General features: G+C 42.4%; 1 protein-coding gene and 1 long non-coding RNA gene across 2 annotated transcripts in view; both read left to right on the forward strand.

Moving 5' to 3' along the window:
• The window catches only part of LOC134729889 (uncharacterized), a 30,559-nt gene extending 25,281 nt beyond the window's left edge, over positions 1-5,278 (forward strand). Inside the window, exons 4-5 of the long non-coding RNA XR_010111416.1 lie at positions 826-1,008; positions 5,050-5,278. This is a non-coding gene — a long non-coding RNA (uncharacterized LOC134729889). The remainder of the gene's footprint in view (positions 1-825; positions 1,009-5,049) is intronic.
• A 239-nt stretch (positions 5,279-5,517) lies between these two features.
• LOC129392908 (APRG1 tumor suppressor candidate) lies at positions 5,518-24,130 on the forward strand. Its single transcript, XM_063602253.1, has 2 exons — positions 5,518-5,986; positions 23,349-24,130. Exons 1-2 carry the CDS (start codon positions 5,761-5,763, stop codon positions 23,633-23,635), a joined length of 513 nt encoding a protein of 170 aa, XP_063458323.1. The 5' UTR covers positions 5,518-5,760; the 3' UTR covers positions 23,636-24,130.
• Positions 24,131-24,419: the final 289 nt, after the last annotated feature.

Here is a 24,419-nt window from a genome sequence, read left to right on the forward strand (position 1 = left end):
CTATGAGCCTACCTGGTGCTCTACCAAACTGTGGCCAAGCTGGTACGTAAGCTGCAAACAAAGTCCCCTTTATTCTTACCTCTCCTTTTCTCAAGCAGAAGAAATCTCTCCCCATAGCCGCTATAGTTTCAAATGTGCTGGGTTATAGCTGAAGCCAGCACATCTCTGAGTCTCACCTAAGGCCCATGGTGAGTACTGCCTGGCTGCCACTGCTGATTTTTCAGACCCCAAGGGATTTTTATTCAGCAGGTGATGAGAGATGCCAGGACTGAGTCCTTCCCTTCAAGGCAGTGGGTTTCCTTCTGGTCCAGGGAGTATCTAGGAATATTATCCAGGAGCTAGGGCCTGGAATGGGAGCCTCAGGGAATGGGAACTCTGCCTGTGCCCTATCCTGCTGTGGCTATGCTGGCATCCACACTGCAAGGCAAAGTCCTCTTTATTCTTCTCTCTCTGCTCCTAAAGCAGAAGGAAGGAGTCTTTCCCAGAGCTACCAGCTATACTACCTGTGGTTGAGGGAGGGTTGGCATAAGCACTCCCTTGGACACCCTTAGCTAGTGTTTCACTGCGTCATGTGGCCCCCAACTGCTCTGCCTCCAAGTCCAAGACAGCACCAGGACGTGCCTAGAAATTGCAGGCCTTGTGGTGTAGACTGCCTGTCAAGTTTATTTAGAATCACAGAGCACTTTAGCCCATGGTGGCAAGACTTGCCAGAACCCAAGTTCTGACTGCTGGGATGGGTGATTCCCCTCTGGCTGGGGCTGGTCTAAATGCTCCCTCTGTGGTCGCTGCCTGAGTTCTGCCTGGTGTTGTTTTCTGCTGTGACAGGCAAGCACTGATTTCCAATGCAAAGTCCCACAATCACTGTGCTGTTCCTGCCTCAAGTGCACAGATTATCTCTCCGTACCTCGTGGCTGGAGCTGAGAATGGGGGATGAATGGCATAGCCAACTCAAGACTGTCTTTTCTACTGTCTTCAGTGTCTCTTTCAGTGATATGAAGTTAAAACCAGGTACTGTAATCACTCACCTGGTTTTTGGTTCTTATGGAGGTGCATTTTTTTTTGTATGTGGATAGTTGTTCAATTTTATATTCTTGCGTTGAGGACAATTGGTGGAGGCTTCTATTTGGCCATCTTGCTCCACCTCCTTGCTATTATTATTTTGAACAAACTGTTATCTGTCAGATCAATTCAGAATAAGAAAAATAGGCCAGGCGCGGTGGCTCACACCTGTAATCCCAGCACTTTGGGAGGCTGAGGCGGGTGGATCACGAGGTCAGGAGTTCGAGACCAGCCTGGCCAATATGGTGAAACCCCGTCTCTACTAAAAATAAAAAAATTAGCCAGGCGTGGTGGCGTGCACCTGTAGTCCCAGCTACTTGGGAGGCTGAGGCAGAAGAATCACTTGAACCTGGGAGGCGGAGGTTGCAGTGAGCCAAGATCGCACCACTGCACTGCAGCCTGGGCAACAGAGTGAGACTCTGTCTAAAAAAAAAGAAAAAGAAAAAGAAAACTTTGTATTTTACCTTCACTTATTCCTTCTCTAATGCCCTTCCTTTCTTTATGAAGATCTGAATTTCTGACCTATATTATTTTCTTCTGTCAGAAGAGCTTCTTTTAAAATTTCTTGCAAGGTAGGTCTACTGGTAACAAACTCTCTCAATTTTTGTTTTAGAAAGTCTTTGAGTCTTTATTTGTCTTTCTTTTTTCTTTTTTTGGACTTAAAATCCAAGTACAAATGTTCTTCAGTCATTTAGTAAATTTCAAAGCCAAGTCACTAAAGACAGAGGCTAGCAATTTTCTTTCATCATTCACCAATAACAGACTATGTCTGGGGTCAGTGGCCTTCATCAGCAGGTGCCCTCCTTTGGTGAATGAATCTGATCATTCAGATGTGGAGAGAATGAAGTGTCTTCTTCAGTTTCAGACCCCGAAGGCTCTTGATCTCCCTCGTGGGGTTCTGTTTCTCCCATCAGTTCTTGCAGAAACTTGAATTTAGATTTTAAAAAGATGCCATACAAAATACAATGGATGCCCCACTCATCACATACCATCAGCAGCAGGATGATCAACAGTGTGGCCATGAACACAAGCAGGTTAGCCAAATATTGTGCTACATCTTGAGGGGAGGAGGGTAGTTGGCTCAGGGCACCTGGCATGTACTGTGGAGGGAATGGGTGAGTAGGCAGATGGTGTATCCTAGGCTTCAGTGGTGGGTGCCCTGCATGCCTTGTCCTTCACTTTTTAGAAAAAGATTTAAAAAAAATACATAAATGTACATATTTTGGGGATATATGTGATAATTTAATACATTCATATAATTTGTAATGATCAAATCAGTCTAATTAAGACATTTGTCATCTTAAATATTTGTATTGTCTGTATGCTAGAAACATTTATTCTGTCTAGCAATTTTTTAAAAAAATTAAACTTTTTTTATAGATGGTGTCTCAGTCTTCCACCCAGGTTAGAGTGCAATGGTGGAACATATCTCACTACAGTCTCAAACTCCCAGGTTCAAGTGATCCTCCCACCTAGCCTCCTGAGTAGCTGAGACTACAGGTGCATACCACCATGCCTGGCTACTTTTTACAGTTTTTTTTTTTTTTTTTTGTAGAGACAGAGTTTCACTATGTTTCCCAGGCTGGTCTCAAACTCCCAGGCTCAAGCAATCCTTCTGCCTTGTCCTCCCAAAATGTTGGGATTACAGGCATGAGCCACCACACCTGGCCTTTTCTAGCTATTTTGAAATATACAATAGATTATTGTAAACTATAGTCACCGTAATTATCTATTAAACATTGGGTCTTATTTCTTTTATCAAAGTGTATATTTGTACCTATTAATCAACCTCTCCCTATTCCCCCTCTCTCCTTCCCAGCCTCTGATAACTACCAGTCTACTCTCTATCTTCATGAAATACACTTTTTAAGCTCCCACATATGAGTGAGAGTATGCGATGTTTGTCTGGTTCTAATCCTTATTCTATTTCCTCAAACTGCGTTTTTGCATTTTAGTATGGCTTGTCATGTTTGTTTGTTTGTTTTTTGAAACCCAGATATCATGTCTTGCATGTTGGGTTCAGACAACTTGTCTTTTTAGTTTATAGGTCTCTGGATCAAGATAAATCATAATCGAACCTGATGTGGAGACAAAGTATCCTTCGTGGACTTTGAATTTGATATGATTGTTTTTCTCCACTTAGGGAAATGGTGTGTATATTTTGTTAGAATATTTGGTGATCCAGAAGGGTGGACTGTGGTGTTAGTAGGTCTGTCCACAGATTATTTTCAGCTCTCTGCCAACCAGACACTTAGTAAGTTGTACCTCCTTCACTTGTGATTGGTGGGTTTTATTTTATTTTTTACTTTTTTTTTTTGAGACAGAGTCTCACTTTGTTGCCTAGGCTGGAATACAGTGGCACGATCTCAGCTCACTGCAACCTCTGCCTCCTGGGTTCAAGCAATTCTTGTGCCTCAGCCTCCCAAGTAGCTGGTATTATAGACGTGTACCAGCACACCTGGCTAATTTTTGCATTTTTAGTAGAGATGGGGTTTCACCATGTTGGCCAGGCTTGTCTCGAACTCCTTACCTCAGGTGATCTGCCCGCCTCAGCCTCCCAAAGTGCTGAGATTATAGGCATGAGCCACTGTGCGTGGCCACATGACCAGTTTTAGACAATGAGTTTTGAGAACTTACAATATGTATAACTTTAGGGCTGAACTTTTACTTGATGAAGTGAGACCTTCTAGAATTCTTTTTTCCTGTCTCCCATGATAACTAGCTATGTTTCTTCAGGTGGTTACTAAATGAATGCGTGTGGAGCAATGTTCCAGCTGACCTGCAATGAACATGTGGTTTCAGTGAGAAATATACCTCTGTCGTTTAAGCCATTATTGTCTGGGAGTTGCTTGTTGTCTTAGCATAATACAGCCTAACCTGACTGTTAACACAGCTTAACCTTACATCTTCTTTAGGTCTTGACTTACCTCTAATGTTTTCCTCAAGGCCTTAAGATTGCACCCATACCCACCCCATCACTCTATCCCCTTCTCTACTTTATATTCCTCTACAATACCTATCTTAATATAACATGACATAGTTTGCTCATTTATTTTATTATTCATCTCCTCCTGCCACCAGAATGTAAGCCCATGAAGGCAGCGATGGTCTGAGTTTGAGACCATCTGAAAGCTGACCACTGAAACCTGACCCTTGAGACAGGGGATATGGTGTTGGCTGTTCATTTGGGACATGATCCTGAAGGGTATAAGAAAGGGAACTGGGGGAAAAACCACAGAAGAAAGTAAAATCAATAAAGGAGGCATTAGTAAACTTATTAGTGCTGTGAACAATTCTTTGGAGATCCTCTGAGAAGCCCTGTTGAACTGAAATTCTCATACATTTCCTACCTAGAGATAGAAAAACTGGAGTATTGTCCCCAACTCCTGCCCATTGTTGAATGTAGGGAGGCTTAAACCTCTGGTACATCCAGACTGACTTGTGCGTGGGCTGAGCAAGCTTGCCCACTGCAGAGAAAGCCTTCTGGCGAAGAAGCAGAGAGGTAGACACGGTTCCTGTGCATAGGAACTGTCCAACACAGTTGCAGGTGTGTCAAGGGGACATGCAGTGGGGGCATCAACAGAATCTACCATAGAGATTTTCGCTTTTTATTTCATGATGTGTCCTCAGCTCCTAAATAGTGTTTGACAATTTCTAAATAATGAATGAATGAATGAGTACACTATAGTGGGCATTTACTGGATGTGTCCCCAGCATCCAGTTCCCTTTTGTAATTAGCCCTTTCCCTTTTTTCCCTTGGGATGCTACCTCTCCCCATTTCTTAGCCTGCGGCTTTGCTTGGGATTGGACCGACGTCTAGTTACTGGGTATGGACTACCTCCCCAGCCCCTACCCCAAAGACTTAATATAATCAACCTTTCTTACTCACCTCCCCTTCCCCACCATGGTGATCTGTTTAGGAATGGACACATGACCCATCTGTGACCAATGAGAGTGAATTTCAGGATTTATTCTCTCTTTCTCTATAAGGATGTGAGGTCTGGAACAGCTGCAGCCATTTTGCCACCATGGGAAACCTGGGACATCCGAACTGACTCCATGAAGCCTGAAGAGAAAGCTAATAAGGCAGAGAGAAGAGGAAGAGAGTCTTGGTCTTTGGAAATATCTTTTGGAGCTGCTGGATCAAGTATCACTTGAAGGTAGAACTAAATCTGCACTTTAAATTTACATATCCAATAAAAAGTTCTTTATGTTGTAAGCCAGTTTGAGGTGGATTTCCTATCACTTATGGCTAAAAGAACCCTTGCTTATTCTATACCTAACTCACAGGCTTGTTGTGAGGTTTAAGTAAAATAGCACTTAGTGAAGCAAGGTACACAAATAATACTCAATGAATGGTAAGCAATATTGTTATGATGCATTTATTTTTACAGCGTTATGTGACCTTTTTATTCTCTACTCCAACATTGCCATGTTTCTGTTATTCTTTTCAGTATTATTTAATTTATTCCCCGAAGGAGAGCGGCTAAGAGTATTGCCCAGCCACAGGCTCTCAACCACCAACCCGAGCCTCAGATTCTCCTCACACAGCCACAGCTGTACCACATGGCCCACGTGGTATGGTGCTAATTCCTCTGCCATCTAATTTTCACTTTTTGGCAATATTTGTCTCATCAAGCTTTACACATAAATATTTTCAGCAAAGTGCTCCAAATGCCTTTTTCAGAAATCTGAATCCACATGAAAACAATGGCAACAAGAAAAAGGTGTAAACTTTCCAGAACAGGCCCAGAATTTGAAAATGTGATAAAGAGGTTATTGTGCGCCCGAACTTTTCGCACAAGAATTGGAGGAGATTTAACACATGGAATAATAAACACAGGAAGGCGGGCTAATGCAGAGCAGATGGGCCTGCAGGGCAGTGCTCAGCATTTCAACATCTTTCCCCTGGACCTTTGGACCCAAGGTGATTGCATGCTGGTGTCTTTAGCTAAAAATAAAGTTAATGCCTTTGGGACAATCATAAATATGGCTGCTTCAGTTTCTGGGGTGATTGGTGGTCTAAAGTTTTCAAGAACCTACTATGTGAAAGGCATTTGACATGCACTAATTTAATCCCAACCACTACTCCATTTTGAAGGAAAAAAATGAAGGCTCTGAAAGTGTAAATCACTTACTGAAGGGCACACGGCCAGGAAGACAGCAGAGCCAGGATCACCCCAGGTCTGTCTCATTGCATATGTCATGGCTCTGCAAACTGGAGCAATAGGTGAGCAGGGAGAAGAGTCATGGCCAAATAAAATTGAGACATACCGATACACACACACACACACACACACACACACACACACACACACACACACATTTACACGGTAACAGCTTTATTAAGGTATAACTAATGTACAATAAGGTGTACATATTTAAAGGATACTATTTGATAAGTTTTGACATATGTCTGTACCTGGGAAACCATCACTACAATCATGATGGTGAGCATATCTAATACTCTCAAAAGTTTCCTCTTGCCTTTTGTAATTCCATTCTGCCATCCCACCTGTCCCTCCCACTCCTGATCCCAGGCAACCACTGATCTGCTTTCTGTCATTATAGATTAGTTACATTTTCTAGAATTTTATATAAATGAAATAATACAATATGTACTATTTTTCTGTGTTTCTTTCACTCAGCAAAATTATTTTGAGATTCATTCATGTTATTGCTTTTTTATTCCTATATATTGTTGAGTAGTTATTCCATTGTATGAATATACCACAATTTGTTTATCTATTCATCTGCATATGGACATCTATAGATGTTTGCACTTTTGGGCTATTAAAAATCAAGTTGATGTGAATGTTTGTAGACAAATCTCTGTATGACATGTATTTTCTTTTCTTTTGGATAAAAACCTAAGAATGAAATGACTAAATTATATTGTAGGTACATGTCTAACTTTTAAAGAAACCATTAAGCTGTTTTCCAAAGTGCTTGCACCATTTTACCTTCCTACCAGTAGTGTATGAGAGTTCCAGTTCCCCAACATCTTCACCAGTACTTGGTATGGTCAGTCTTTTTAATTTTTGTCATACTAATAGGCATGTAGTGGTATTAAGTCTCTTATGGTTTTAATTTGTATTTCCCTAATAACTAATAATATTGAGTATATTTTATGTTTTTGTTTGCCATCTATACATCTTCATTAGTTAAGTGTTTATTCATATCTTTTGCATATTTTTATTGAGTTGCCTCTTTTTCTTTTCTTATCATTGAGTTTTGAGAGTTCTTTACATATTCTGAGTACAAGTCTTTTAATAGATACATGTTTTGCAAACATTTTCTCCAAGTCTAGGCTTATGTTTTTATTTTCTTAACAGTGTCTTTTGAAGAGCAGATTTAAATTCTGGCTAAGTCCAATTTATATTATACATCACTTTAACTTCTGTTTTACATTTTAAAAATCTGGCCAGGTGTGGTGGGTCATGCCTGTAATCCCAGCACTTTGGGAGGCTGAGGCAAGTGGATGACTTGAGGTTAGGAGTTCGAGACCAGCCTGGCCAACATGGTGAAACCCCATCTCTACTAAAAATATAAAAATTAGTTGGGCATGGTGGCAGGCGCCTGTAATCCCAGGTACATGGGAGGCTGAGGCATGAGACTTGCTTGAACCCAGGAGGTGGAGGTTGCAGTGAGTCAAGTTCATGTCACTGTACTCCAGCCTGGGCGACAGCGTGAGGCTTCATCTCTAAATAAATAAATAAATAAAAATCTGAAAAAATAAAAATCTTAGTTATATTCTGAAAGTTTCCTCAGCTTGATTTTACAGCTCACACATTTTCTCTTTGGCAGTCCATTCTATTACTACTCAGCTTATATGCTGAATGTTTTAAATTATCAAATTTTAAATTAACTTCCCAAATAGAAATCATTCATGGCTGGCTGCAGCAGCTCACGCTTGTAGTCGCAGCACTTTGGGAGGCTGAAGCAGGCAGATTGCTTGAGCCCGGGAGTTCATGATCAGCCTGGGCAACATGGCAAAGCCCCATGTCTGCAAAAAATACAAAAATTATCTGGGTGTGGTGGTGCATACCTGTAGTCCCAGCTACTTGGGAGGCTGAAGCAGGAGAGTTGCTTGAGCCATGGAGGTTGAGGCTTCAGTGAGCTGTGATCACATCAATGTACTCTAGCCTAGGTGACAGAGTGAGACCCTGTTTTAATAAATAAATAAATAATCATTCACAATGTTTGCATATGGTAATCTTACCTCTCCCTGATAATTTAATTATTCAGCCCAGCTCAGCTATCAGCTCTATTTCCTCAGGTGCAAGTTCTGTATTTGGTAAGAGGATGATGTCTGTTACACAGAGATAGATTTCCACAATTGCTTAGTGAGTCTTAACTGAAGAATGATCTTTGTTTTGGGGGATCCCCGTTAGCCTGTCTTTGTTTATTGCAGTCTACCTCCAGGAGACAGGGTGAGAGTCAGACATAGAGCAGCCAGGGAGGCATTTCATGGGGAGGGAGCTCCTCATTCTTTCTTGATGTTACCAGTCCCCTGGAAAACTATTTTAGCTCTGGGTCCTAAAGGCTCATACTCCTGGCTCCTACATGGGGGCAGACACCTCTATTGCTCTGTTGCTGCTTAGTCCAAAGGGCAGTGTTGACCTCACAGTTGCTACGTTGGTGCCCCAGCTCATCTCCCTTCAGGTATGCAGAGCTACTACTGCTCCCAGGCTCTTCTACCTCAAGGCTTTTTGATTTTTGTTTTTTGGAGATGGAGTCTCACTCTGTTGCTGCTGGAGTGCAGTGGCGTGATTTCAGCTCACTGCAACCTCTGCCTCCCAGGTTCAAGTGATTCTCCTGCCTCAGCCTCCCGAGTAGCTGTGATTACAGGCACCCATCACCACATCCAGCTAATTTTTATATTGTTAGTAGAGACAGGGTTTCACCATTTTGGCCAGGCTGGTCTTGAACTCCTGGCCTCAGGTGATCTGCCCACCTTAGCCTCCCAAAGTGCTGGGGTTACACACATGAGCCACTGTGCCTGGTTACATGACCAGTTTTAGACAATGAGTTTTGAGAACTTATGATGTGTATAGTTTTAGGACTGAACTTTTACTTAATGATGTGAGACCTTCAATGTGAGACCTTCAATGTGTCAATGAAATAATTCAAAGGGAAATTTAAAAATTTCTTAAGGCAAATGAAAATGGAAACACAGCATACCAAAACTTAAAATGGTAGGGTTTTGAGTAAGTAGAAGAGCATAAAGAAGAAAAGAATGTTGATCCTAGAAATATTCTATCTGAAGTAGAAGTTGCATATTCCTGGACTTTAACTTTGCAACTATAGAGGAGGATATATAATCATGACACATGTTTTGGCCCAACTGTGAGCAATAATCATGAAGCCATAATAAAATTAGCACTATTTATTGATTTTCAGTATTTATGACTGAGCCAAAATCAGAACTATGGTGATAGCATAAAATGCAAATGTCATTAAATTTGATTACATAAAAGTAAAAGTAGAATAAGAGGAGTTTTCTTAGTATCTTAATCTTTTAAATTGGTGGGTCAAGAGATTGCAAAACTTGAAACGAGAAATAGCTGTTTATTACTTAAAATTGCAAATGTCATCAGTAGAGCAGTGCTTCTTCAAGTGTGATCCCTGAGCCAGCAGCATCAACCTCTCTTGGGATCTTGTGAGAAATGAAAACCCAGACCAAATGAATCAGAAGCTCATGGGGTGGGCCCCAGCAATCCATGGTTTTTTTTTTTGTTTGTTTTTGAGAAGGAGTCTCAGTCTGTTGCCCAGGTTGGAGTGCAGTGGTGTGATCTTGGCTCACTGCAGCCTCCACCCTGCTGGGTTCAAGTGATTCTCCTGCCTCAGCCTCCTGAGTAGCTGGGATTACAGGCGTGTCGTACCATGCCCAGCTAATTTTTGTATTTTCAGTAGAGATGGGGTTTCACCATGTTGGCTAGGCTGGTCTTGAACTTCTGACCTCAAGTGATCCACCCACATTGGCTTCCCAGAGTGCTGGGATTACAGGTGTGAGCCACCATGTCTGGCCTACTTCAAGGCTTTGACTATTCTTGGAGCCACCTCCCATCTCCCATTTTTATGCAAGAGTGTTTGCCCACGTGAGCTTCAGTATAGGGATCCTTTTAAACTCTGATTTGACTGCCTTGCATATTTCAGGGAATTTTCAAGATTTCTTATTCATAAGGAAACTCCTTTCAGTTTCCTAACATTGTCATGGATCAAAACCATGTTTGTCTCATTTCTAGAGACCTGTGTTGGGAGGGGCCTTGGGCTCAGGTCCTCCAACCTGAACAGAATCTGTAGGCAATATTTGCATCAGTAGAAGAATCTTTTGGTATTTGAAGGCCCCATGTGTGCAGACCATATATGCTATATGTTGCCATAAAAGTTTGGTTTGCTACTTTGATGCTTGCATTTTCTTTGGAAAAGCAGCAGGGGGTCCACCTGTGGAGGGGACAGTATAACCATTTTTAAAAATGAAAATCTGAGCATTCTCTCCCCTATTAAAAACTTTTCAGTGGCTCCTGTTGCTCTTCAGATGAAGCTTCAACTTGCTTTACAGGCCCCCCAAACTCCATTTCCCACCATTTGTTCACCTCCTCTCTTGCTGTCTCTATTCCAGCCTCGGGTAATTTTTTCCCCTAGTTCTACAAAAGGGCCCTGCTCTCCTACCCTTGAACATCCTATTTTTTCTGAACAGAACATTTGCCTTTCTCTCCCTGCTTCCTTTCCTCTGATTCTGATTCATCCTTCTGATCTCGGATTAAAGGTTCCTTTCTCAGTGGGCTCAGACACCTCTGGGGTCCTGACTCTCATCCACAGAGCCTCACCTCTGATTCCAGTTGTGGCCGTGGCTGCTGTACTTTAGTGGACCACTCTGAGTCGTGCTATCCACTTTGCAGAAGGTTCTGATAGGATCTGCCCCCACACCCACACTTGTGACCTTGTTGATGGGTCCTTATTTGCCTGTTCCTCCTTCTCTCACACTCCTGAGTATCTTGCTTCCTGGGATCAGATCCCAGATGAACCATCTGTACCTGATTCCTTGTCTTAGGCTCTACTTTCAGGGGGTGGGAGGAATTCAAGCTAAGCCATTTATAGCTGGATTAGAGCCCTGTGGTTTTCCAGGGGGCAAAAATGCTAATTTTAGATCTGGAAAGAAGATCTCAGTGAACCCTACACCAGGTAGCAACTATCTGGTAGGAGGTGCATATTTGGATCCTAGGAAAAATCCAAGCTTTCATCCTCATTTCTGGACATCCTAGTGCCTCTTCTAATCTCCATTATGTTGAGGCACCCCAGAGTAGTGGGAAGAACATGGAATTTGGAATGGGTCTTCAGATTCTGGCTCAGTTGTACTCTCGCTGTGTAGTCTAGCAGAAATCATTTAAAATTTCTGAGGCCATTTCTTCATTTGCCAAAATGAGATAAACCAACAGATGCTCTTGTTACTCAAAGGATCTCCACCAGGACAGGATGCTGCACGAAAGAGTGGTTACTTAGACAGCCGGGGCATGCATTTCTTCATCTTGTAAATGAAGGGCTTGCCTTATGAGACTGCTAAGGTACCTCCTGCTGTAACATTCTAAAGAGACAGTTCTTTTCAAACTTGATGTTAGGATACAGGCAATTTCTATCTTGCTTGCCATAGAATACTGATACATAACATGCCCAGGAGTCAGGCTGCTTGGGTTGAATCCAGTTCTCATAGCTGCATGAGCTTAGCCAGGTTTCCAAACCTCATTGTATCTTAATTCCCTCATCTCTTAAATGGGGGTGATAAAAGCACTTATCATAGTCCTGTTGAGAGGACTATGCAAGGTCACACATGCACAGCACTTATTTGATGTGGTGGATTAAAGATGATGCAAATTCTTTGCTACTCTTCTGCTTGAGAGTTAGAGTCTAGCTCCCCTCTCCTTGGGCCTGGACCAGCCTGGGTGGCTTGACTGGTGAGTAGAGTAAAGCAGAAATGACATTCTGGGACTTCTGAAGCTGGGTCCTAAGAAACCACAGCTTTCACCCAGGTGTCTTGGCACATGGTCTCTGGGAGCCCTACTCCACCATGTAAGAAGTCTGACTCACCTGAGAGCACCATGTGGGAAAGGCCCTGTGTAGGTGCCGTGATCAACAGTCCCAGCTGAACGCAGCCATTCATCCATTCCCTCCAAGGTACCAGACATGTGAATGAGGCTGGCTTAGGCCCTCCAAAAAAGCCCAGCCACCAGCTGGCTACCACTGAGTAACCTCAGCTGATGCCACATGAAACAGAACTGAATTGCCCAGCCAAGCCCTGCCCACATTACTGCCTACAGAAGTGTAAGATATAATAAAGTAGGACTGAGGTGGGAGGATTGCTTCAGCCCAGAAGTTCTAGTCCAGCCTGAGCAGTGCAGCAAGAATTTCTCTCTAAAAATAAATAAATAAATAAATAAATAATATTAAAGTAGTTGTTTTAAGCCACTAAGTTCTGGGGCAGTTTGTTATGCGGCAATAGATAACTGAAACACTTGGCATATAATAAATGCTTAATAGATACAGGTCAGAGCATTTTGATGTCAAATTTCATTACCCATCATCAGTATGTAAGAGTATCCAAGTTTGAGAGATTACTGCCCTGATCCCACCTTCTATGACCTCCTCTGTCTCTACCCCTGGGATTCTAGCAATGCTGGGACTTATTTTTCCATCTGGTGCACAGTGTGCCTTCATCTGCTAAAAACCTCATAAGTCCTTGTTAACCATCTGCCTTCTGCATAAAGGACACCACACCAAACAGCCCCCAGACTACTTTTTTTTTTTTTTTTTTTTTGAGACAGAGTCTTGCTCTGTCACCCAGGCTGGAGTGCAGTGGTGTGATCATAGCTCACTGCAGCCTTGACCTCCTGGGCTCAAGTAATCCTCTCACCTCCACCTCCTGTGCAGCTGGAACCATAGGCATGTGCCACCATGCCTAGCTAATTGTTTAATTTTTTGTAGACGTGCAGTCTCACTGTGTTGTCCAAGCTGGTCTTGAATTCCTGGGCTCAAGCAATCCTCTTGCCTTGGCCTCCCAAAATGCTGGAATTATAGGTGTAAGCCGCCACATCTGGCGCAAACCATTTCTAATTCTACCTCTGCCATCATCTCCATGGATAACCTTGGATCTACCTTCTGGCCCCATTTCTCCATTTTTATTTTTATTTTTATTTTATTTTATTTATTTTGTTTTTCAAAATGGGGTCTCACTCTGTCACCCAGGCTGGAGGGCAGTGGCATGATCTCAGCTCACTGCAACTTCCGCCTCCCAGGTTCAAGTGATCCTCCTGCCTCAGCCTCCTGAATAGCTGGGATTACAGGCACGCACCACCATGCCTGGCTAATTTTTGTATTTTTGGTAGAGTGGAGTTTCGCTATGTTGGCCAGGCTGGTCTTGAACTCCTGGCCTCAAGTGATCTGCCCGCCTTGGCCTCCCAAAGTGCTGGGATCACAGATGTGAGCCACCGTGTCCAGCCTCCATTTTAAAATAAAGGTAGAAGTGGACATTTTCCAGGGGCACATCCTGTTTCTGATGTAGGTACATAGCATGTTTCCCCTACTTCACCCTCTGCTCCTTTGCAACCTTCAACTTTTTGGTATTTCTTTTCTTTCTTCATCCATTGTTTTTATCTCTTTTCCCCCATTGTTTAAGCTTTTCCCCCATTGGTAAGCCCAATGTCACTTGCATAAAGAAAAACTCTTCCTTGACCTCATATAAACCTCCAATCACCATCTGATTTATCCTCGTTTCTTACTTCCACCATGCTGCTCTTTAACTGGCAAACTCTTTTTTTTTTAATTATACTTTAAGTTCTAGGGTACATGTGCACAACGTGCAGGTTTGTTACATAGGTATACATGTGCCATGTTGGTGTGCTGCACCCATCAACTTGTCATTTACATTAGGTATTTCTCCTAATGCTATCCCTCCCCCAGCCTCCCACCCCCCGACAGGCCCCAGTGTGTGATGTTCCCCACCCTGTGTCCATGTGTTGTCATTGTTCAACTCCCGTGTATGAGTGAGAACATGTGGTGTTTGGTTTTCTGTCCTTGTGATAGTTTGCTGGGAATAATAGTTTCCAGCTTCATCCACGTCCCTGCAAAGGACATGAACTCATCCTTTTTTTATGGCTGCATAGTATTCCATGGTGTATATGTGCCATATTTTCTTAATCCAGTCTATCATTGATGGACATTTGGGTTGGTTCCAAGTCTTTGCTATTGTGAATAGTGCCACAATAAACATACCTATCCATGTGTCTTTATAGTAGCATGATTTATAATCCTTTGAGTATATACCCAGTAATGGAATCGCTGAGTCAAATGGTAATTCTGGTTCTAGATCCTTGAGGAATCACCACACTGTCTTCCATAATGGTTGAACTAATTTACACTCCCACCAACAGTGTAAAAGTGTTCCCATTTCTGCAGATCCTCTCCAGCATCTGTTGTTTCCTGACTTCTTAATGATCACCATTCTAACTGACATGAGATGGTATCTCATTGTGGTTTTGATTTGCATTTCTCTGATGACCAGTGATGAGAAGCATTTTTTCATGTCTGTTGGCTGCATCAATGTCTTGTTTGAGAAGTGTCTGTTCATATCCTTTGCCCACTTTTGGATGGGGTTGTTTGTTTTTTTCTTGTACATTTGTTTAAGTTCTTTGTAGATTCTGGATATTAGCCCTTTGTCAGATGGGTAGATTGCAAAAATTTTCTCCCATTTTGTAGGTTGCCTGTTCATTCTGATTATAGTTTCTTTTGCTGTGCAGAAGCTCTTTAGTTTAATTAGGTCCCATTTGTCAATTTTGGCTTTTGTTGCCATTGCTTTTGATGTCTTAGTCATGAAGTCTTTGCCCATGCCTATGTCCTGAATGGTATTTCCTATGTTTTCTTCTAGGGTTTTTATGGTTTTAGGTCTTACATTTAAGTCTTTAATCCATCTTGAGTTAATTTTTGTATAAGATGTAAGGAAGGGATCCAGTTTCAGCTTTCTACATATGGCTAGCCACGTTTCCCAACACCATTTATTAAATAGGGAATCCTTTCCCCATTGCTTGTTTTTGTCAGATTTGTCAAAGATCAGGTGGTTGTAGATGTGTAGTGTTATTTTTGAGGCCTCTGTTCTCTTCCATTGGTCTGTATCTCTGTTTTGGTACCAGTACCATGCTGTTTTGGTTACTGTAGCCTTGTAGTATAGTTTGAAGTCAGGTAGCGTGATGCTTCCAGCTTTGTTCTTTTTGCTTAGGATTGTCTTGGCTATGTGGGCTCTTTTTTAGTTCCATATGAACTTTAAAGTAGTTTTTTCCAATTCTGTGAAGAAAGTCATTGGTAGCTTGATGGGGATGGCATTGAATCTGTAAATTACCTTGGGCAGTATGGCCATTTTCACAATATTGAGTCTTCCTATTCATGAGCATGGAATGTTCTTCCATTTGTTTGTGTCCTCTTTTATTGCATTGAGCAGTGGTTTGTAGTTCTCCTTGAAGAGGACCTTCACATCCCTTGTAAGCTGGATTCCTAGGTATTTTATTCTCTTTATAGCAATTGTGAATGGGAGTTCACTCATGATTTGGCTCTCTGTTTGTGTGTTATTGGTGTATAGGAATGCTTGTGATTTTCGCACATTGATTTTGTATCCTGAGAGACTTTGCTGAAGTTGCTTACCAGCTTAAGGAGATTTGGGGCTGAGACGATGGGGTTTTCTAAATATACAATCATGCCATTTGCAAACAGAGACAATTTGACTTCCTCTTTTCCCAATTGAATACGCTTTATTTCTTTCTCTTGCCTGATTGCCCTGGCCAGAACTTCCAAAACTACATTGAATAGGAATGGTGAGTGAGGGCATCCTTGTCTTGTGCCAGTTTTCAAAGGGAATGCTTCCAGTTTTTGCCCACTCAGTATGCTATTGGCTGTGGGTTTGTCATAAATAGCTGTTATTATTTTGAGGTATGTTCCATCAATACCTAGTTTATTGAGAGTTTTTAGCATGAAGGGCTGTTGAATTTGGTCAAAGGCCTTTTCTGCATCTATTGAGATAATCATGTGGTTTTTGTCCTTGGTTCTGTTTACGTGATGGATTACATTTATTGATTTGCATATATTGAGCCAGCCTTGCATCCTAGGGATGAAGCTGACTTGATCGTGGTGGATAAGCTTTTTGATGTGTGTCTGGATTCAGTTTGCCAGTATTTTATTGAGGATTTTTGCATCGATGTTCATCAGGGATATTAGCCTAAAATTCTCTTTTTTTGTTGTGTCTCTGCCAGGCTTTGGTATCAGGATGATGCTGGCCTTACATAATGAGTTAGGGAGGATTCCCTCTTCTTCTATTGATTGAAATAGCTTCAGAAGGACTGGTAGCAGCTCCTCCTTGTACCTCTGGTAGAATTTGGCTGTGAATCTGTCTGGTCCTAGATGTTTTTTGGTTGGTAGGCTATTAATTATTGCCTCAATTTCAGAACCTGTTATTGGTCTATTCAGAGATTCAACTTCTTCCTGGTTTATTCTTGGGAGGGTGTATGTGTCCAGGAATTTATCCATTTCTTCTAGATTTTCTAGTTTATTTGCAAAGAGGTGTTTATAGTATTCTCTGATGGAAGTTTGTATTTCTGTGGGATCGGTGGTGATATCCCCTTTATCATTTTTTATTGTGTCTATTTGATTCTTCTCTCTTTTCTTCTTTATTAGTCTTGCTAGCAGTCTATTTTGTTTATCTTTTCAAACAATCAGCTCCTGGATTCATTGATTTTTTTGAAAGGATTTTTTGTGTCTCTATCTCCTTCAATTCTGCTCTAATCTTAGTTATTTCTTGCTTTCTGCTAGCTTTTGAATTTGTTTGCTCTTGCTTCTCTAGTTCTTTTAATTGTGATGTTAGGGTGTCAATTTTAGATCTTTCCTGCTTTCTCTTGTGGGTATTTAGTGCTATACATTTCCCTCTACACACTGCTTTAAATGTGTCCCAGAAATTCTGGTACATTGTGTCTTTGTTCTCATTGGTTTCAAAGAACATCTTTATTTCTGACTTCACTTCATTATGTACCCAGTAGTCATTCAGGAGCAGGTTGTCCAGTTTCCATGTAGTTGTGTGGTTTTGAGTGAGTTTCTTAATCCTGAGTTCTAGTTTGATTGCACTGTGGTCCGAGAGACAGTTTGTTGTGATTTCTTTTCTTTTGCATTTGCTGAGGAGTGTTTTACTTCCAATTACGTGGTCAATTTTGGAATAAGTGTGATGTGGTGCTCAGAAGAATGTATATTCTGTTGATTTGGGTTGGAGAGTTCTGTAGATGTCTATTAGGTCCACTTAGTGCAGAGTTGAGTTCAGGTCCTGGATATCCTTGTTAACCTTCTATCTCATTGATCTGTCTAATATTTACAGTGGGGTGTTAAAAATCTCCCATTATTATTGGGCAGGAGTCTAAGTCTCTTTGTAGGTCTCTAAAGACTTGCTTTATGAATCCAGGTGCTCCTGTATTGGGTGCATTTTTATTTAAGATAGTTAGCTCTTCTTGTTGAATTGATCGTTTTACCATTATGTAATGTAAAGGCCTTCTTTGTCTCTTTTGATCTTTGTTAGTTTAAAGTCTGTTTTATCAGAGACCAGGATTGCAACCCCTGCTTTTTTTTTGCTTTCCATTTGCGTGGTAGATCTTCCTCTATCCCTTTATTTTGAGCCTATGTGTGTCTTTGCACGTGAGATGGGTCTCCTGAATACAGCACACCAATTGGTCTTGACTCTTTATCCAATTTGCCAGTCTGTGTTTCTTAATTGGGGCATTTAGCCCATTTACATTTAAGGTTAATATTGTTATGTGTGAATTTGATCCTGTCATTATGATGTTAGCTGGTTATTTTGCCCATTAATTGATGCATTTTCTTCATAGCATCAATGGTCTTTACAATTTGTCATGTTTTTGCAGTGTCTGGTACCAGTTGTTCCTTTCCATGTTTAGTTCTTCCTTCCGTAACTCTTGTAAGGCAGGCGTGGTGGTGACAAAATCTCTGTTTGTCTGTAAAGGATTTTATTTCTCCTGCACTTATGAAGCTTAGTTTGGCTGGATATGAAATTCTGGGTTGAAAATTCTTTTCTTTAAGAATGTTGAATGTTGGCCCCCACTCTCTTCTGGCTTGTAGGGTTTCTGCCGAGAGTTTTGCTGTTAGTCTGATGGGCTTCCCTTTGTGGGTAACCTGACCTTTCTCTCTGGCTGCCCTTAAATTTTTTCCTTCATTTCAACCTTGGTGAATCTGACAATTATGTATCTTGGGGTTGCTCTTCTTGAGGAGTATCTATGGGTGTTCTCTGTATTTCCTGAATTTGAATGTTGGCTTGCCTTGCCAGGTTGGGGAAGTTCTCCTGGATAATATCCTGAAGAGTGTTTTCCAACTTGGTTTCATTCTCCCTGTCACTTTCAGGAACACCAATTAAATGTAGATTTGTTTTTTTCACATAGTCCTATATTTCTTGGAGGCTTTGTTCATTTCTTTTCACTTTTTTTTCTCTAATATTGTCTTCTCGCTTTATTTAATTAATTTGATCTTCAATCACTGATATCCTTTCTTTCACTTGATTGAATCAGCTGTTGAAGCTTGCTCATGTGTCACGAAGTTCTCATGCTGTGGTTTTCAGCTCCGTCGGGTCATTTAAGTTCTTCTCTACACTGTTTATTCTAGTTAGCCATTTGTCTAACCTTTTTTCAAGGTTTCTAGCTTCCTTGCAATGGGTTAGAACATGCTCCTTTAGCTCGAAGAAGTTTGTTATTACTGACTTTCTGAAGCCTACTTCTGTCAACTTGTCAAACTCATTCTCTGACCAGTTTTTTTCCATTGCTGCTGAGGAGCTGTGATCCTTTGGAGGAGAAGTGCTTTGGTTTTTGGAATTTTCAGCTTTTGTGCTCTGGTTTCTCTCCATCTTTGTGGTTTTATCTACCTTTGGTCTTCAATGTTGGTGACCTACAGATGGGGTTTTGGTGTGGATGTGCTTTTTGTTGATGTTGATGCTATTTCTTTCTGTTTATTAGTTTTCCTTCTAACAGTCGGGCCCCTCAGCTGCAGATCTGTTGGAGTTTGCTGGAGGTCTACTACAGACCGTCTGCCTGGGTGTCACCAGCGGAGGCTGCAGAACAGCAAATATTGCTGCCTGATCCTTCTTTTGGAAGCTTCATCCCAGAGGGGCCCCCTGCCTGTATGAGGTGTCTGTCGGCCCCTACTGGGAGGTGTCTCCCAGTCAGGCTACACGGGGGTCAGGGACCCACTTGAGGAAGCAGTCTGTCCATTCTCAGAGCTCAAATGCCATGCTGGGAGAACTACTGCTCTCTTCAGAGCTGTCAGACAGGGATGTCTAGGTCTGCCAAAGCTGTCTGCTGCCTTTTGTTCTGATATGCCCTGCCCACAGAGGTGGAATCTAGAGAGGCAGTAGGCCTTGCTGAGCTGCGGTGGGCTCCACCCAGTTCGAGCTTCCTGGCCTCTTTGGTTACACTGTGAGCACAAAGCCACCTACTTAAGCCTCAGCAGTGGTGACACCCCGCCCCCCGCCAAGCTGCAGCATCTCCGGTCGATCTCAGACTGCTGTGCTAGCAATGAGCAAGGCTCTGTGGGCATGGGACCCACCAAGCCAGGCACAGGAGGGAATTTCCTGGTTCTGCCAGTTGTGAAGACCATGGGAAAAGCACAGTATTTGAGCAGGAGTGTACTGTTCCTCCAGGTACAGACTGTCATGGCTTCCCTTGGCTAGGAAAGGGAAATCCCCTGACCCTTTGCGCTTCCTGGGTGAGGCAACGCCCTGCCCTGCTTCGGCTCACCCTCTGTGGGCTGCACCCACTGTCCAACCAGTCCCAATGAGATGAACCAGATACCTCAGTTGGAAATGCAGAAATCACCCATCTTCTGCGTCGATCTTGCTGGGAGCTGCAGACCAGAGCTGTTCCTATTTGGCCATCTTAGAAGCCTCCCTAACTGGCAAACTCTTAACCCTTCAGGGCTCACTGAGATGTTGCCACTTCAAGGAAGTCCTTTTTTTTTTTTTTTTTTTTTTTGGAGACAGCATCTCACTCTCTCGCTCAGACTGGAGTGCAGTGGCCCGATCTCAGCTCATCGCAACCTCCACCTCCCAGGCTCAAGCAATTCTCCTGCCTCAGCCTCCTGAGTAGCTGGGATTACAGGCATGTGCCACCATGCCATGCTAATTTTTATATTTTTAGTAAAGACAGGGTTTCACCATGTTGGCCAGGCTGATCTTGAACTTCTGACCTCAAATGATCCACCTGCCTCGGCCTCCCAAAGTGCTGGGATTACAGATGTGAGCCATCACGCCCAGCCCAAGGAAGTCTTTGGAGGCCTCCTACCACCCTACACAGTACCCTTCCTCTATAGTCTTACAGCACTCTTACTGACCCTCTTCCCCATTTCACCCCCTTTCATACTGTGATTAACTGGTTAATCATCAGCTTCCATTGCTAGACTGCCCTCTGCAAGGGCATGCCATATTCGTTACAATAGATCAAGCAGTTAGCCCTCTTGGGTACTGGCACACAGATCTCTGCAACTCTCCTTCCTCATTGGCTGACAACAACAAAAACAACAACATCTTCTGATACTACCACCACCACCATTGGTTAAAGCTTTCTATATGCCACGAATTGTTCTAGTCACGTTACTTGAATCTTGCCAATAACTCTATGAGTAGGTATTCTTTTTTTATTATTATACTTTAAGTTTTAGGGTACATGTGCACAACGTGCAGGTTTGTTACATATGTATACCTGTGCCATGTTGGTGTGCTGCACCCATTAACTCATCATATGAGTAGGTATTCTTATCCCCATCCTACGGTTGAGGAAACAATCTTGGAGAAGTTAAGTAAGTTGTTTTGTTTTGTTTTACTACTGGTCAATATTGGAGCTGAGGTTCAAACCCAGGAAGCTGACTCCTGGGTCAATGAAGCCCTTTTGGGAAACATTTCACCTCCGGTATTGGCTTTGGGCTTTGAAACACATTGTCCTTTATTGTTTTTTAACAATGAATGAGCTTTGTATATGCAATTTGCCCTGCTTCCCTATGCTCTCTTTCCTAAATGTGACTGTTGGTGTCTTGTGGCCTAGAAGTGCCTCCAGCTCCCCGCATGGATGTCCTGGGTTCAAAATGCATCTTCTTTATTATACCAAACACACTATCCCTCCTTATCACCTTTGCTCACGAAAGACACCCACAGCATCCTACAGTGAAAAATCAGCACTGGGCGGGGAGAGGTGTATTCCAAGCAGTCGTACGGCATCATAGCAGATCATGCGTTCCTGAAGTTTCGGTTCTCATGGCTTCATGGACGGAGAGCTGAGGCTCCTGATGGGATTGACCCCGTCTGAATCAGAGAGCTGTAATGCAATAGGGCAAAAGGAGACATTCCATTACAAAGTCAAACCATGGTAAACAACCACAGCCAAAGGAAATAGAAGAAAGAAAGAAAGGAAAGAAAATACAGAAAACAATTATATACAGAAGAAGGATGGCAAGTTGCTGGAAGACAGTTTGCCTACATCTTAAAATTCTGGAACAAAGATGTGGCCACGTTTCTTGAGTCTTTTATAGGAACTTTAGACTAGTATTTCTTGAGTTCAGCATCCACAGGCAACTGAATGGATGTTAGGTGGGCAAGAAGACAGCCAATTTTAGGTACATGTTTCAAAAGACTTATCAAATTTTTAGAAATAAAAATAAAGCATAATATCTTAAACTTATTAATCATTTTCATATCAGTAATGGGAAAATATTATTTGAAGTTAATCATTTACAACTTCTATATCTGGGTCTATTGGATACATCTGTTTCACAACAAGTCATTTTTAAGTGGTTTTCACACTTTTTATTTCTGTAGATCCTAATTCATAATTACAGGTGGTTGCAAATGACAACAAGTGTTTGGTGGCTATCTAAAATTATTCTGAGTATTTAGATAGAAGAGGACCCTAAAATTATGTTGTGATTTCATACAAAACATTAAGTGTTTGCCAGATGCTAAGTTGACAAACATACTTTATTCAGAGTATTGGATGGTTCAACTCAGGCAATAGCAGCAAATGGATTCTGTTGTGGTTTGAACTACATCAACTTGCTTAGGCTGGAGTTATGTTTCCCAGAATCCCCTTCTCTGAGTGGACTCAAGTTAGAATTGGTCCAGAGAATAATTTGCACAACGTTTGGAAGGTAGAAGTGAAGCAGCCACCATTACTCTCTGAAGATTCTCAGGGTTGGATGTGACAGACAGATGCAGAGTTGCTGGCGGGTTCCATTTATCCTTGCTGTCCTCCTCTCTGTGGCCTGGTATTCCTCCTGGCTGATGACCTTGTTGACCTGCAGTGGTCCTGGCCCATCACAAGATGCATGGGGACTGTAATTAATTTATCATTGCATCTCCAGTGTATGGTGCAGATCCTGTCTTATCAGTATCTTAATTGGTCATTGAATAAACACATGTGCATGGTTTTATATGCATTGATTTTTGGCTACTCAGCATTGGGAAATAATAATACAATTTTCTGGAGAATCATCCCTGTCCCACATTTAGTCAATGTATGTTGGGTAAGGTTTATTTCACGCCTAGCTCCACTGACCGCATGAGTTCAGCCAGGCCAATCAAGTTATTACATTCACTTGGCTACAGTGATTGGCTTGGGGATGGAACACGACTCAGCCCAAGCCAATAAGATGTGGTGAGTCTTTTGCTGTGACTGTCACAACAGAGGCACATGGCCTTTTCTGCTGGACCTGAACCTAGGAGGATATAGGCCTGACTCTGTTGGCAGCCATTTTGGCACCACACTGAGCCTGAGAATGAAGCCAACATTGTGAATAGCAAAGTAATGAGAAGAAACAAGAGTGGGTTCTGATAACATTTGAGCCCCCTGGATTGAGCTGTGCCTGAAGTCAGTATCCCCTGGATTTCAATTATGTGAACCAATAACCATCCTCCCCCTTATTTTTTCCCCTCAAACCACTATGGAGTGGGATTTCTGTGATGTGGAGCATAAACTGTCCACTCACACTGAATAGTTTTCAATTTCCCTTTAGGAGCAAAACGCCTTTTTCAAATGAACGTTCACACAGAATCCCATTACACAGCAAGGTTAATAGCAGAGATCACGAGGACCAGGACCTGCTCTCTTGCCCTCCATCCCCCAAGTTCTGAAGCAGTTCCTGATGCCTCTGTGGAATGCTGGTCTTGGCAGAACACAGTTAGAAAACCATTAATTTAGCCCATGTCTGTTATTTTAAAGGTAAGAAAACTGAAGTTCAGAAAACGGAGGGGACTGACTCAATCACAGCTGCTGGCAGATCTGGGACTGCAAACCAGCCTTCCATTGCTCCACACAGGTGTCTCTTCTCACCTGGAATCACAGCATTGGGTGGACTGAAAAGAGGAAGAGGCTGCAATGGAGCAGCACACCTAGTGTGTGGGGATGCCTGGAAAACAAAATTAGGAGAGCCCTGGGTCAGCATTGCTCTGGCACTGGCTGGGCCGGGGGCCATCCTGATTCTAGAATTATCTTGGTTTCTGGGATAGAAATGTCCCCAGAGTGGAGAAGTTCAGTTCAATCCAACATCCTTATATTGCAATGAGGATAAAGACCACAGACCCTATGGCCTGTATGACCCAGCTGCCCATTTCTAGGAACCCATTCCTACAAAAATGACAACATGCGTGTGCAAACAGCAACAATGACAAACATACCCTGGGATGCTTTCCCTGTGTGGTTTGTTATAGTAAGATGGCGGCTACAGCTTATAAATCATCAACAGAGGACTGGCTAAATGATGGCACTTCATTCTGCAGAATCTTTTGTTGTAGTCAAAAAGAACAAGTTAGATCTATATGTGTGAACATGGAAAGGTGTACATGACTTAAGTAGAAAAATTAAGTTGCAGAACGATATTTATAGTATAATTTCATTCTTACAAAAACCGTTTTCTAAAACTGTGTGTAAAAGGGCTGGAAGGATACATCCACAGTCTTAATACTGGTTACATCCGGGGAGGAGAGTTGGGGCTTGAGGCAGACTTTGGCCATTCAATTTGGATGGTGGCCAGAGACCCCCCCTCTCAGATCTGAGACTGCTGTACTTACTTTCCTGCCTCCTTTGCAGCACAGGCCATGACAAAGACTGTTAAATCACCTTGGGTGGGAGGGGACAGGGCGTTTCCTCTATCTGGCAGAGGGGGCTGCAAGGTCAAGTTCCTGACAGAAGTGGTGCTGTTTCCTACTGTAGCATGCAGTGGTTATGTACTGTAGTGCTTAACAGTGGCAGAGGCAGCTTCGAACACACCAGCACACTGGTCAACTTTGGGGT

The sequence above is a fragment of the Pan paniscus genome, chromosome 2 (genome assembly GCF_029289425.2).
Source record: "Pan paniscus chromosome 2, NHGRI_mPanPan1-v2.0_pri, whole genome shotgun sequence".
In the NCBI taxonomy this organism is placed as follows: domain Eukaryota; kingdom Metazoa; phylum Chordata; class Mammalia; order Primates; family Hominidae; genus Pan; species Pan paniscus.